Source organism: Sinocyclocheilus grahami, unplaced genomic scaffold, assembly GCF_001515645.1.
Source record: "Sinocyclocheilus grahami isolate Dianchi unplaced genomic scaffold, SAMN03320097.WGS_v1.1 scaffold136.1, whole genome shotgun sequence".
Classification (NCBI taxonomy): domain Eukaryota; kingdom Metazoa; phylum Chordata; class Actinopteri; order Cypriniformes; family Cyprinidae; genus Sinocyclocheilus; species Sinocyclocheilus grahami.
The window spans coordinates 2,094,211-2,107,532 of record NW_015505315.1 but is presented as its reverse complement, the minus strand read 5'-3'; the positions used below and the strand labels follow the sequence as shown (position 1 = coordinate 2,107,532).

The following is a 13,322-nucleotide window of genomic DNA, read 5'->3' as shown; positions in this document are numbered from 1 at the left end:
AAAACTGATGCATGTTAATGTGTATCAAAATCAGAAGCCTGCATGGTAGAGATGTGGATTCTCTCATGACAGGAGGAAAAGTTGAAGTTAGTTCATATATATACAAGAACAGAGTGTTTTTTTATAGTGAACTAATAAAATATATGTTTAATTATTTTGTGAAAAAAAAGATGATGAATGAGAATGTGCGCTGCACTTCTTATTGCACCAAAAACACTGATTCAGCATAATGATAAATCCATCTTGTCTGTTTTAGTCTTCTGTGGTGATCAGATGGGATTGTGACTCAACCTTACAGGTTACACGTTTCACAGAGAAAACTGATGCATGTTAATGTGTATCAAAATCAGAAGCCTGCATGGTAGAGATGTGTATTCTCTCATGACAGGAGGAAAAGTTGAAGTTAGTTCATATATATACAAGAACAGAGTGTTTTTTTATAGTGAACTAATAAAATATATGTTTAATTATTTTGTGAAAAAAAGATGATGAATGAGAATGTGCGCTGCACTTCTTATTGCACCAAAAACACTGATTCAGCACATTCTCTGAATTTAAACTAAAGCAGTCATGTAAAGCGGGCGGTATTAAGGTGTGGTCACATTTACCGTTGTTCAGCAAATTCCAGTCATTTCAGTAGGAATCCATGCGATCAAGACTTTTGCTTGAGGAAGAATGATTTCCCCATGCAGATTTTGTAACAGGTTCAAGTTGTGAAACATAGATTTGTTGCATTGACCAACAAATAAAGTTGCTTGGTTTGAAAGTGACTTCTGTGTGAGCTGTGCTTCATACATCACTACACTACTAACATTAGACAAGGAACAATTTTGATGCAAAATTTCACTACAATTTCACTAATGTGACCACACCTTTAGACTAAATGTTTACAGGCTGAAGAGCTGTTCCCTGTGAAAAGTACTGTTTTTAAAATTAAGATAATAATAAAATCACAGTGGATATAGAAAAACTCTTCCTCCAACAAATTATGTACAGTTGTTACTGATGTTTGTCTTGCCCCTGGTTTCCTCTGATTGGCCCACTGTTTTGAAACTGACATCTATGAGCTGTGCTGTGTCAAACGTTCAACTTATCTTAACTCGACACTTGTCTTAAAAAAAAGCACTCGCATGCAAGAGGTTAAAAAAGCAGCAAGACACGAAGCAACGGACAACCATCGAGAACATGTATACATAGATTAAATTATTCAAAAGCAGTACAGTGGAACGCTGTGTGAATCATCCCTCAGTTCTGTACAGATCTGCTGGTAAACATAGAGTCTCGTGGGTTCGCCTGGAGCTCAAAGACTTGACCGAAATTCTACAGTACTTCAGATGAGCACAGTCACACCAATGTTCATCTGGTGGTCTTCAATGTAGCATACAAATGAACTGATGATGGAAGTCTCTTAATGGCTTTAACCTCTGGTCACGTCTCCAATCATAAAAGAACAAGCAGAGATATTTACATTATAAATGTTCTGCAGATTGGTTATTGAAGAACCACAATTCTAGTTTTGATACACCACTGATGAAGCCAGAACCAGGTGCAGTTTTCCAATGTACAGAGTTTCTCGAGTTCCTCGGATACCAGGCTCTCATTATCTCTCAAGACATGGTCCAGTGGAATGCCTCTTTACCACATCTCGCAAATATCAACTTGCTATACTCCATAGCGGTTATCTGTATGACAATGATTTACAGATCTCAGAGTCAGTGAGGAGGCTCATGGGAAGGTCTTCTGCTTTACTGTCTTTTGGCAGAGCAGGACTTGCAGCATTGTTGACCATAGAATTTGTGATTGCAAACACCATGCTGAGGCACCAGATGACACCAGCTGAAGAAGTCGATGCAAGGCTGGTTTTCTGTTAATGGAAAGACACATAATGACTATTATTTATTCTAACCCTTAAAAACAACAGTGCTAACACAGACACTCAGTGTTTTTGTAAGTGCTGTTTACTCTGAATAGAGATTTTGTGGGGATGTTGCAAAGCACTTGGAAATACTGCACCGCCATACCGATAAGGACCTGACCTGCGCTCTGAAGGCCCTCACACTCAGTTCTCCCATGAGAATAAGCAATTATACACACACAGACTTCTGTTCTCTGTGGAGGAGAGATCTTTATGTTTTCATTATGATTATAAATAAGCTGTGTACAGCACATGCCGATTATGATTCTTTCATTTATATGATATTGTTTAATCACACAATGTATTTCAGTTTCTTATTTAAATCATGGCAGACAGTCGTTTGACCTACCAATGTGATTCCAAATCAACAAGTAAAAAGTGCATTGTTTTTCCCACTACATAATGAATAAGCGTAAACACCACTGATATTTATCAAGCTTGATAATTGCATATGATACATATGTAAACAAAGCAACAACAACAATTAACACTGTGGCTGTGGAAAATATACATGCATTTATGCAACTGGCAGATGTTTTATCTAAAGCAATATATTTTATCAGTATATGTTTCCTGAGAATCCAACCCATGACATTACTAACTTTATGCTCCACCAGCTGAGCTACAGAACAAGATATGAGAGTTCATAACAAATAAACATTCAGCAGAATGTCATAACCAATGAACATTCAGTGGTAAGCCCATTCAGGCATTACAGGTACTGTTGAGTGAGATAAGAGTTGAGGGAAAAGTTGGAATAATGTAGTGTTCAAAACTCAGGGATTGCAACCAAAAGTTGCTGGTTTGATCCATGAGCCAACAATCAGTTTCCTGGTTGTGTTCTATAACTGCAAGGAAGGGAGGGAACTAACAATGAGAGTAGATTAGCTTTACTTCATTTCTTATTGTGAAGACAGTCTGGTCATGCATATTTATGTACAACTTGGAGAAGATCAGGCCATTCATACTTGAATCTGCAGCACAACTCCTTATCTAAACTCTTTTAACCTCTAGATTATAATGCTTTACTAGCCGACTGGCCCACATGCCCAACAAAACCTCTGCAAATGATTCAGAATACAACTCACACTTCACTTCTCATTGTCTCGTTTCCCTGGCAGCCCATTTCAGCTCAAGACACTGATAACTACACCAAAAAATGATCTCAATTTCACTATTCCATTTCAATTTCACTTTCTTCTGCAGATTCAAGTAACAGATCTTGTAAGTTTGTATTGAAGCACATCTCATGTTAATACCTCTTTAGGATAAATTGCTATGTAGTATTGCCTACAACACCAGAGTCTTGGGTTTGATTCTCAGGAACACACAAACAGATGTTACACACACTAGCTGTGATCAAATATATACACTAAAGTCCAAATAATTAGGGGTCAGAATCATTCAGAAATCATTCTAATAGGCTGATTTGGTGTTTAAGAAACATTTCTTATTAGTATCACAGCTGTGCTGCTTAATATTTATGTGAAAACTAAGACACATTTTTTTAGGATTCTTTAATAAAAATAAACTTTAAAAGAGCATTTTTTGTAACTTATAATGTCTTTACTGTCACTTTTGAGCATTCAAGATGAAAAAGAAATGACTAATTTCTTAAAGTCTCACCAACCTCAAACATTTGAACAGTAGTGAACATTGGACTTAAAGGGATAGTTCACCAAAAAATTAAAATTTGATGTTTATCTGCTTACCCCCAGGGCATCCAAGATGTAGGTAACTTTGTTTCTTCAGTAGACCACAAATTATGATTTTTAAAAACGATCGGTTTGTGCGAGAAACCGAACCGTATTTATATCATATTTTACTTTAAATACTGTTCGGTTTCTGGCACAAACCGATCACTTCGTGTCTTAGGACATCAATGTGTCGTTTAAATACTGTTCGGTTTCTGGCACAAATCGATCACTTCGTGTCTTAGGACATCAATGTGTCGTCACGAGTCACAGGGTTTAATTCAGATTTGTCTGTGCATGGTTTTTTTACTCTCATAGATTTTGTTACCATTGCCATGCATTATACGACTGATAGACTGCAACGGTTAAAGGCAGAGTAAGCGATTTCTGGTAGCCAATGTTGATATTTGAAATCACCAAAACAAACACGCCCCTACCCCAAAAGGGTCTTGCCCCTATTTTGATAGCTCCACCCCACATATACGTACGCAACCCAGGCAACGATTAGTTCTGTGAAACAAAGCAAAACCAATGTTACACCGTGTCTACATCGAACACGAGCGGCACGGCGCAACAAATCCCCGACAGAAAACTGCTGCCGGGTTCTATTTATGATGTGCTGACACAAATTTCAAATGGTTTTCAACGGTCGTTTGATCGCGTCCAATGTAGGCAGACTTTAGCTGTTGTAGACACGGTGTTACTCACCTATTGAGAAGAAACAAAGCAACCTCGGCGTCCGATCGCAGGCCTCCGCTCCTTGAGTTCTCTCCAGCGCTGGAAAGCTGATCTGATATTTACACGGGTCCTACCTCTTGCCTTATCGTTCCACAGACGTTTTCCTCTTTTGTTTTTTATCCGCCATCTCTATCTTTCTGTCGCTTGGCTCGGCTAATGTCCGTCCCATGCACTGAACGCGCTCTCCTCCACATCACGAGTAGACATGCCCCTTATTGCTGATTGGCTACAAGTTTGTTTAGCGATTCGGCCAGAATCAGTTTTCTAAAGTGTTTTTGAAAAATAACTTACTCTGCCTTTAAAGTAAAAAAATCATCATATGTGTTCTACTAAAGAAACAAAGTCACCTACATCTTGGATGCCCTGGGGGTAAGCAGATAAACATCAAATTTTAATTTTTGGGTGAACTATCCCTTTAAGTGTCTTCTAAATCAATAAATTAAAATTTAAAGGTAAACCAACTTGTACCTTTAAGTGTAGGTGAGGGAGGTGGGACAGGGGCTGGGATTGGACCAGGACAGAAATGTGTATTGCAGGCCCGTGTGCTTATGGGTCTCTGATGAGGTAAACAGCCCACTGACAGACGCCCTTGTCTCAGACACTGAACGCTACGTGTCTGCACCCCACCACCACAGGACACTGTGCACTGAAAGACACACAGACAGGACCGTAAGATTAGATGTCTAGCAGAATATAAACAGAACAGAACCCTGATTGGTTGTGATAAGCTAGTTGTGCATACCTGCAGCCAAGGAGAGGAGTACCAGCCCAGAGTCACGGAAGCGCCGCCCCTGTCTGGGCCAGGCTGGAGGAGCTGGGGAGGTGGGGGCTCTGGGCAGGGGCCATTATTACAAGCTTGTTGAAGGTCTGCTTGGGGTTTGCGGAGGTTCCTGCACCTCCTTGCAGGGAACTCTGTGTAGCCTCCTTGGGAGTCTTTCTCCCCACATTGCAGCTCTCTTCTCTTTACTCCTGCTCCACATGAGGCCGAACACTGCATTAAACAACCGGGCAATCAGATAATAAGGTACTTCAATATATACACACACACAAATATTCCTGACCCCTCGCTACAAGATCAACTTGTCCCTCCATAGCAATGGGTTAACAATGCTGCTAGTTTGGAGGAGAGAGATACTGAAGTACAAATGCAGAATGGAAAGTGCCACTTAGCTGTCTGGAATCAAATGCTTGTTTTTGAATAAACATAGTAAGGCTGGAATACACTAAACAACTTTTTTAATCTAAAAAGATTTTTAAAAAACTAGGAATCAAACACTTGCTGTCTTTGTAAATGGCTGCAGAGGAAAAACTGCTCATCATACGACTGAGGATCACAAATGGAACGATATGAGGGTGAGTAATTAATGACAGAATTTTAATTTTGGGGTAAGTGAATAACAAAAAAGAACTTCGCTATGGCCTAAATGGCATGTATGCTGCCTGGATATGGATATAACTTAGCATTGTGAGATTTCCATGGAAATGTCTCTTTAATATGCACATGAATGATTCTTCATTAGGGCTAAATGGGTGAATATATGTGTATGCTACATATGCACTGTTTGTGTGAGCACTTCTACATAACCTTTGATATTCCTATGAGGGGCCTTACCTCTCCCCAGGCGGTAGTTATCCACTGAAGATGCTCATTCTTGGGGCAGCGGCTCAGCACACAGGTCTCCTGGGCTTTGGGCTTCAGGTGTAATTTACACATGCTGTCAAGCACCACCACAGCCCTGGCACCTGGATCGGTGCTCCTGCAGAAAACACTGCGCTTCTTCAACCCTCGCCCACAGGTCTTAGAGCACTAGAGAGAAGAAAGGAAAGAAAGACAAACACGGAGAGAGAGAGTTACCCTCATGTGGTCTTTGAGTTATGTTAGTTTAAGCATTGTAAAGGTCACAGTGGCATGCAGTTCACCTCAAACAACAGTTGATATGAACTCTGGAGACAGGCGGTGCGAACTCAACCTGACCTTTAGGAGGAATTCAGTCAATATCAACTACTACTGCAAAATCTTCTCAAAGATTTATGATTTAACATATTACATAAGATTAGACTGAAAAAAGGGTTAAAGAATTCAGCATTGCTGCTAATGATGAAATGAACTCTGGCAACGTGTTTCAACATTCTCTGGCTTCTGTGTGTGTACTTGGAAACTTAAAGTATACACAAGTAGCAACAGCAAAAGTTATAAAAAATATTAGATTAAACCATGTGTGAAGTAGTCATTTACAGTATCTAAATGTACACTTTCCAGCATCACTAAAGTTTCAGAGAGGACACTTTTAGAAGTCCAATATATGCAGAACAGATTCTTAATGAAAGCAATGCAACAGTAAGACAGATGGAGCACAATGTGCTACATGTGCAATAACAGCAGGGGGCAGTAGTGTTTCAGCACTGATATGACATACAGAACGGTTTTCATTATGTTGTTCTGGGCATCTCAAGCCTTCACCTCATATTTCGGTCACTTTTCAAAATGTAATACGCCTGTGTTGTAATTTAGGGAAGGATTTCTATAAAAGGGTATATAACAGAATTTCAGAAACATGTTCTGGTCAAGCTTAGACAACTACACTTTATTCATTATAACGTATTTACACAATGGCAAGCAAATGAACAGGAACAAAATAAAGAAAATTTTTTTTTTTTGGCCTCATGGAAGGAAGGAGAGTTAGCTTACATTAGGTTTAAGAGGTTAGGTTTTTAGAGGTTACATTAGGTTTGAGAGTTAGCTAACATTAGGTTTAATGTACATGAGGCTGACTTGAAGTTGATTTAAAAAAAATTAAAACATCTTTTACATTTACATTACATTTTTGACACTTATTTCTGTAACTTTATCAAACAGGATGGAATGTTTTAAAGCGAGACAAACCAATTAATACCACAAAACAAGACAAAATGCACTGTTTGTTAATGTGGGATTTTACAAAAGAATAGCAGAATCTGCATGAAATATTTTCCACTATGACTATTGTGTTTCATACATGACTTTAAACGTTGAGAGTCCGTATAATTTTTATTGTTTTTGAAAGAAATCTCTTATGCTCACAAAGGCCACATGTATTTGTTTAAAACTATAGTAAAAAGAGTAATATTGTGAAATATTATTACAACTTTATTTATTTATTTATTTTACATTTTAATTTATTCCTGTGATGGCAAAGCTGAATTGTCAGCAGACATTATTTCAGTCTTCAGTGTCGCATGATCTTTTAGAAATTATTCAAATATCCTGATTTGCTAATCAAGAAGTCACATTATTCTTATATTTCTTATTATTATCTGTGTTAAAACCATGAGTTTCAATTTGCTGCTTAATATTTTTGTGCATATGTGAATTACTATGTTGAAATAGTAAAGACATTATTATAATGTTGCAAAAGATTTCTATTGACTTTAGTTGCACACATGATGATGACATCTTATTAATTCCACTGTAGGTTGCATGTTTATGTAAACATACCTGTGACCAGGAGCCGGTGCTCCACTCCGGAGGACATGCCTGTGTGTTGCAGGGCTGTAGTTGGGCCGGAGCCATTACTGGACATAAGGAGTGAGCCGCCACCTCCTCCCGCTGGTATGTCACCTTCCTCATGCAGCGGATGTTTCGCGTCTGCTGCCCACCTCCACATGTTCTACTGCACACTCCCCATTTACCTGTCGTCCAACTGTCAAGATAAACAACTTGACCTTCAGACATGAACCTCGTGTTTGAATGTTTCAGCACATTTTAACATGGAAGAGAACATTCTACACCCATATGGCACAGACATGTGAGACGCATACACACACATAGAGCTTTCTTCAAACAAATCTACATAATGTGATGATTATTAGATTATGACCAATATGATTACTCTGTAAACCACATGATGGAAAGACTAATGAAGAGACCACATACATTTGTCTGCAACCACCCCACCCTCTCTTGTGGGCTCACATGGGCATATACAAACATGCGCTTATCCTATAAGTTGAAGTTTCCAGCCTAAGAATTGGAATGTTAGAGACGCATCAAGAGAGTTCATAAATACGATTTCTAATTCTGCAACATGCACATTACAAAATACCATTCCAAGGTTCTGTAATAGATTAATCAGTTTCACTACAGCAATATGATTGGTTGGGGACAGTTGGAATGCATAAATGTCTTCCTTCTGAATACTCATAAAATATGAGTGCTTCCACACATTATTTGTGAAATTGCAACAGTGCCCCCCTATGGCCAACCATTCAGTTAAAAAAAAAATCTAAGAAAGTTAAAGCTGTGTGTGACAGCTTTAATCTTCTCAATGAAATTACTGACAAACACATACATTAAAGAAGGCTTTTTGAATTATCAGTAAAACGGAGAAAACAAAGACATGACGAGCTCACCTAAACGCATTCTGTATATTTGATTTATCAGCACATTAAAAGGCGGAGAATGAATAACTAAAGCATAAAGAATATACAGAATATGTTATTCAGCACAGATTATCGCAACAAGGACAGTGTTTACATAATGTGTTAAATGTTGGTATGTTTAATTAATAATATGTTTCTGACTTTTCACTCACCAAGGCTGCATTCATTTAATCAAAAACGCAGTAAAAACAGTAATATTGTGAAACGTTACTTCAATTTAAAATAACTTTTCTATTTTGATATATTTTAAAATGCAGGTTTTTTCTCTGACAGCAAAAATCCTACTGAACCCAAACTTTTGACCGACCCTAAATACTTGTGTAAAATATGTGTGTCTTCCATCAAATAAGACGTTGTTTTTGTGGACTAAAAATAATGGTAATTTTGTTAACTTTAGATAATGAATATGGCATGATAAAATACTGACTAAATTTAGAGTGTATTTATGTCAAAAAAAAAAAGAAACCTGTGTAAAACTCAACACTAGTTGCCAGAGAAGCTCGGTTCCAGTGCTCAGATTGCAACTCTGTCCTTGCTTCTCTTGGCTGTTGATGAAAAGAGGCTTTAAAATAGATCTGGGCAGTCTGGGGAGAGATTAGAGCAAATGACAGCTATGACGAGAGCCATGGCCGCAACACCGGACAGACGCCCCAGGTCGACTTCTTAGAAGTCCCAGTTCCACCCAACCACTCACACAGACCTGAGCCACCGAGCTGAGAAAAATCCTTTAATTTTCTCTCCAGCCATCTGACAAATTGGAGGGAGATGGTTAAACGGCTATTTTAATTGAGAGAAGAAACACGATCCACAGCACAATATGCCTTTTCACTCCCCCTCGCCCTCTCCTCGCCACATAAATGACAATGTGTCATTGGTCAAAGAGCTGACTTGCCGTGCCTCACTGCAAACCACTGCTGGCGCTTGTTTTAATTTTGTATTTCTGGAATCTTTCAATAACTCACATATTTCAAGCCATACAATTAAAGAAGACATATCTTTGGGGACAATACTGCAGACTGCTTCACATTATGTGTATGTGGCACGCACCGCATACGGTCTGATTTCGCTGGCATTTTCTCCATGTCTACCCAGAATGATGCACCCATAATAGATACTCATTCCGAATCACTCAATGAAATTTAACCTACCATTGGTCGTACAGTGGGACAAAGGCTGAATTTTTAGCACTCTCTGGGGAATGGTTTGGGTTTGGAAGCATTTGTAAGTTTAAGAGCACTAAGAGAACCATGTATTTTCCTGAACCCATGTGACATTTTGCATTTTTGCTAAAAATATTACTTTAAACAGACCAAAGCATGTGCTCTAACCACTTTAGCTATGTTGGGTTGTATGATATTGGAAATTGTTTTTATTGTTATTCATTACAATAGTCTTTGGTCTTTTTTGGGTGATCATGTACATAACAGTTCAAAGGTTCGTGGTGAGTAAGATTTTTTTATGTTTTTGAAAGTTTCTAATGCCCACCAAAACTAAATTTTTTAATTTTTATTAAAAATACAGTAAATCAGTAATATTGTGAAATATTATTACAATTTTGAATAACTGTTTTCTATTTTATTATACTTTAAAATCCTGTGATGGCAAAGCTTTTCAATTTCCTTCAAAAATCATTCTAAAATGCTGATTTGGTGCACAAGAGATATTTCTTATTATCAATGTTGAAAACAGCTGTTGCTTTTTAAATTATTGATGCATATTAATGCAATTATTAATGCAATAAATTATTATTGCAATAATGCATACTTACTAAATAAAAAATATATATATTTCTTTACAAAAAGGGGGCCAATCCTACAAAAGTCTGGTAAGAAATTCCTAAATCTGTCTGCGCTTGAAGAACGGTGGTTGAACAGAAAAGCAAACATGCAATCATGCAACACAACTAAGAAACCAAAAGAAAAGAAGGAATATTCAGAGGGCACTGCAAAAGTCTTTAAGGCATGTGCATTTATCTTCTCGTGACATTTTGGGGAACAAATCAAGCTGGCCGCTTCTGGGCCCAGCCCGTGTTTGAAGTCACCATGCTCCACGCTTCACAGAAGCAGCAGGGCAGCATTTGCAGCCAGGAGCATATCGTCAGACTGAGTCCTGTAGGCCATAGTCCAGAGATTAGCACTCAATTCCTGGCCAACTAGACGTGCTCAATTCCCACAGGGATGTGGCCTCTCTTGCTCCATAATAAAACATGGGCAGACCTGTCAACACTGAAGATATTTGCTGGAAAGATAAGCAGAAGCTTCTGTCTTCCTCTCCTGTTTTGAATGCATGCCCATACTTTTTCTGGAAGTGTTTCCAAAGGTCTATTTATTTTCCCTTTCCTGCACCCTTTTTTTTTAGCTTTCCTCTTTTCAGCAGTCATAAATCAAAGCACATAATGCCTCAAACAAATAATGTTCCGGGAGTCTGAAGTCGATATCTTAAGGCCGTGATGTCATTCAGTATGGAGAGAAACAGACTCAGCTCTGCATACAGTGGGGGAGGTCATTAGTAACTGTGGGATTTAGGACCTGTCTGTCTGAACAATAAACACACTTACAGTATGACCTACACCAAGAGAAGAAAATCCATTTTGAATGGTGGGAATCTCATGAAGAGAGAAGAAAAAGCACAAGGCCATTTAAGATTGAACATAATACCCCGTCGTACCTACATTTGAAAAGCACTGTCATCATTTGCCCACCTTCTTGTCGTTCCAAACCTGTATGACTTTCTTTCTTCTGCAGAACACAAAACAAAATTATATAAAGATATGTTTTGTTATGAAAGCCTGAAACACTTTGGTGTTCTGCAGATGTCATACAGGTTTTAAAAAATGACATGAGGGAGAGTAAATGATGACTGAAGTTTCATTTTCGGAGGAACTATCCCTTCAATAGCTTTTCCAATGTAGGTATGGTGGGTAACTAATTCATCGTGTGACTCACAGGATGGTGATGTCATTGACTTGTGACGCCAACAGAAGGAGTCTGGGATCACTAGTAATCTCTACTGGTAATCAAAGCCTCTCACCAAGTTAAAGTGTCATAGAGTTACAGGCGGACACTGGTGGTGAGTGATGGGAACCTGTGCAGTCTGTCTCAACATATCCAGCACCACCGCAGACGCGCTGCTCTCCCGTCAACCCTGCCTTTGTTTCCAATTACACTGTTATTGGACTATTTGTCAGGCTTTGAATGGGACAAGCCAAATCGGTTAGAGCTTGTTGCTGTAAGGAAACAATCATATGGTCTTGATTTCCCCTTTTAGCATCGCCTCGCCATAGCTCGCACATTATAATCGGTTGCAGCCAACATTTCACACGATGCAAGGTCAGAGAGAAAGAGAGAGAGCGAGAAGGACGGAGGGAGGAATGCCAGGAGGGGTGATTTGTTATCTGAGTTCCAGAATGGTGTGTCAATGCCTTTCAGCCTGGCAAGTGAGGGATGCTGGGTATGTAGATGCCTCTGTAAGGCAAGAGATCAGTAAATCAAGTCGAGCTGAGTGTTGCTCTTGTAAGAATGGCAGCAGGACTCTCAAAAGGAAGATGGACCGGCAGATTGACTTCAGCTTTGAGACAGCCAGAGAAAGGCTGTTTTGAGCAGTTCCTTTTATAGTCTCCAGAGCCCAGAGGAGGTTTCTGACACCTAGACTGAGAATGTTTTTCCCAGGGTCCCTAGAGAGACGGTCTCTGCTTTTCGTTCTCTTTTTTTCCATGCTAAAGGATCATTAAGCATGTTTTTCGCACAGTACAATGCCTCTATCCAATTCATTCATCAACTTCTGTAAGGTGCCTTTTTCCGATTTATCTTCCTCAATCCAAATATAACACTTATCCTTTTCACTCATAACTCTCATTGTAAATATAGTCTTTGATAAATATGGCTTCAGTTCTTGGAATATTTGAGTAGTAATTCACTGCAGTCAACAAAAAGACAAGACAGAATGAGAGACTAGTATTTGTGTGTATATACAGTGGGTACGGAAAGTATTCAGACCCCCTTAAATTTTTCACTCTTTGTTATATTGCAGCCATTTGCTAAAATCATTTAAGTTAATTTTTTTTTCCTCATTAATGTACACACAGCACCCCATATTGACAGAAAAACACAGAATTGTTGACATTTTTGCAGATTTATTAAAAAAGAAAAACTGAAATATCACATGGTCCTAAGTATTCAGACCCTTTGCTCAGTATTTAGTAGAAGCACCCTTTTGATCTAATACAGCCGTGAGTCTTTTTGGGAAAGATGCAACAAGTTTTTCAGGGGATCCTCTGCCATTCCTCCTTGCAGATCCTCTCCAGTTCTGTCAGGTTGGATGGTAAACGTTGGTGGACAGCCATTTTTAGGTCTCGCCAGAGATGCTCAATTGGGTTTAAGTCAGGGCTCTGGCTGGGCCATTCAAGAACAGTCACAGAGTTGTTGTGAAGCCACTCCTTCATTATTTTAGCTGTGTGCTTAGGGTCATTGTCTTGTTGGAAGGTAAACCTGCGGCCCAGTCTGAGGTCCTGAGCACTCTAGAGAAGGTTTTCGTCCAGGATATCCCAGTACTTGGCC

At 38.9% G+C, this 13,322-nt stretch overlaps 1 protein-coding gene across 1 annotated transcript in view; it reads right to left on the bottom strand.

Moving 5' to 3' along the window:
• Window positions 1–478: 478 nt before the first annotated feature.
• The window catches only part of adamts18 (ADAM metallopeptidase with thrombospondin type 1 motif, 18), a 36,521-nt gene continuing 23,677 nt past the window's right edge, over window positions 479–13,322 (bottom strand). The window contains exons 14-18 of the mRNA XM_016280054.1: window positions 7,823–8,027; window positions 5,960–6,154; window positions 5,090–5,338; window positions 4,816–4,993; window positions 479–1,864 (exon numbers count right to left, since the gene is read on the bottom strand). Of these exons, the coding sequence (XP_016135540.1) occupies window positions 1,746–1,864; window positions 4,816–4,993; window positions 5,090–5,338; window positions 5,960–6,154; window positions 7,823–8,027 (946 nt within the window). The 3' untranslated portion in view covers window positions 479–1,745. The remainder of the gene's footprint in view (window positions 1,865–4,815; window positions 4,994–5,089; window positions 5,339–5,959; window positions 6,155–7,822; window positions 8,028–13,322) is intronic.